Source organism: Aplysia californica, unplaced genomic scaffold, assembly GCF_000002075.1.
Source record: "Aplysia californica isolate F4 #8 unplaced genomic scaffold, AplCal3.0 scaffold00649, whole genome shotgun sequence".
NCBI lineage: Eukaryota > Metazoa > Mollusca > Gastropoda > Aplysiida > Aplysiidae > Aplysia > Aplysia californica.
The window spans coordinates 223,881-225,684 of NW_004797919.1; the positions used below are offsets into that span (position 1 = coordinate 223,881).

The 1,804-nt window shown below is 43.7% G+C and overlaps 1 protein-coding gene across 1 annotated transcript in view; it reads right to left on the reverse strand.

Moving 5' to 3' along the window:
* Positions 1-618: 618 nt before the first annotated feature.
* Positions 619-1,804, reverse strand: part of LOC101856757 — a gene marked incomplete at its 5' end in the record, with an annotated part of 9,135 nt that continues 7,949 nt past the window's right edge. Inside the window, 1 exon segment of the mRNA XM_013087865.1 lies at positions 619-849. Within this exon segment, the coding sequence (XP_012943319.1) occupies positions 687-849 (163 nt within the window).

Below are 1,804 nucleotides of genomic sequence, written 5' to 3' on the forward strand. Positions count from 1 at the left end.
GAGTGTGTGTGGGTTTTTTGTAGTATGCATGCTATGGTATTTTATGTCGTATGAGTGTGTGTGTGTGTGTGTGTGTGTGTGTGTGTGTGCCAGGGCCGGGTAAGTGGTAAGGAAGCCACTCTGCACAAACTCAAAACGCACAAGAAGCCTTTCTCTGTGGATAGGCACATACTGACGTCGACGTTGAGATGTGCAGGAGTGCTGACGTAGTATCCTTTGTGTGCTGTCTCTAAGTTTGTTCCAGAAGCATCATTTGTGTCTAGTAGGGCACTGGCATCCTGAACAAAACAACCATAATCATAATTGCCTTTGCCGTGGGTAGGATCGGATCGGTTCGGTTCGGTTGGGTCGTTCGAATTGAGAAGGGGCTACCTAGATTTTCGTACATGGAGGGGCAAAAGCTACTATCTTGGCACAATTCGAATAAATTCGACGATGATCTTAAAAACCCAAAAGCGTTTGTTCTCAGGCTGCAAGCCTACCAAATTATCGAACCGAAACAATCCTGACAATGGGCACTGTCTATTACTAAACAAACCATGTATCCCGACAAGTGTTCTTTAAAAAAAAATATATCAAGGCAAAAAATTCTGAAGGATCAAACACAAACTTGACATCAAATAAGACGTAAGTATCTTTTTATTAGTCGCGTCACCCGTACCTAACGACTACACATGCGCAGTACGTCATTCATAGCGATCGTGGTTTTCCAAGATGGCGGCATTTCCTGTTTCCCTTCGCCGTCTGCCAGGGGATTTCCCGGACTTGAGGTAAGCGTACTGTTTTGCCGCTTTGTCCAGCTCCTCTGTAAGGCAATGGCCGCCCAGCCGGAGGCGACACGTACGTTTCCTGAGGGGTAAAAAGGAAAGAAAATTGCAAATTTTATCGCCTCAATCATCATAATTCATAGAATTTAGGAAGTGGGCTGCTTTGACCCTACTCCTGAGGGCCAACCCGGGATGAGAGGGACTCAACCACCTAGCAAACAGATAGATCTACAGATAATTGAAGAATCGATGATAAACTAAACAGCCTTCTCACACAATGGGAATCGAACTCGGGTATTCCACATTCAAGAACGAAGAGACTAATACAGAGTGCATCTTACAAAACATATACTTGACTCGAACTGAGAAGTGGCCAGCCAGGCTTTCTTCCATGGACAGACAGAGCTACAATTTTGGCACAATACACTTGATTCTACTTTCGACTATGAAAAATACATTATGTGTTTGATTTTGAAGGTCATACTCGAATTTTGTCAAATTGGGTCGAATTTTGCCAAAATGATATATTTATCTCCTCCCTGGAGAGAAAAAAAAATTCTGGCTGACTCGGACTTAATCAGATGAATTCGATTAGCAGTGTGCACTCACCATAACAGGTACACCACAGACACTTGCGATTTCTGGCCAGACGAAAGTCAGTTTTGATCAGTTTTGTTTTTGTTTTGGTGGGGATCAAAGACTACGTATTGACCCCCCCCCCCCCGCACGTAATGCCCGTCCTGTACACTAGAAAGAGATGCCATCACTTTGATCGAGGGGTGGTCAACACGATCGTCTAAACTCAAATAACGTATAATATTTTGTTTGAGTTTGAGTAAAGAAATGCACATCAACTCAATAAAAGCCATTTCGTGCGAGGAAAAGTGAACCAGGCAGACAGAAACAACAGAGGAAAAGAAAAGACAAAGGACCGACCAGTGATGCCCACCAACTACCCGTTCATTTGTATAGAAGCTTTGAAAACACTCCCCCTTCCCTCCCTTAACCCCCCCCACAAAAAAACAACAACAACAAAC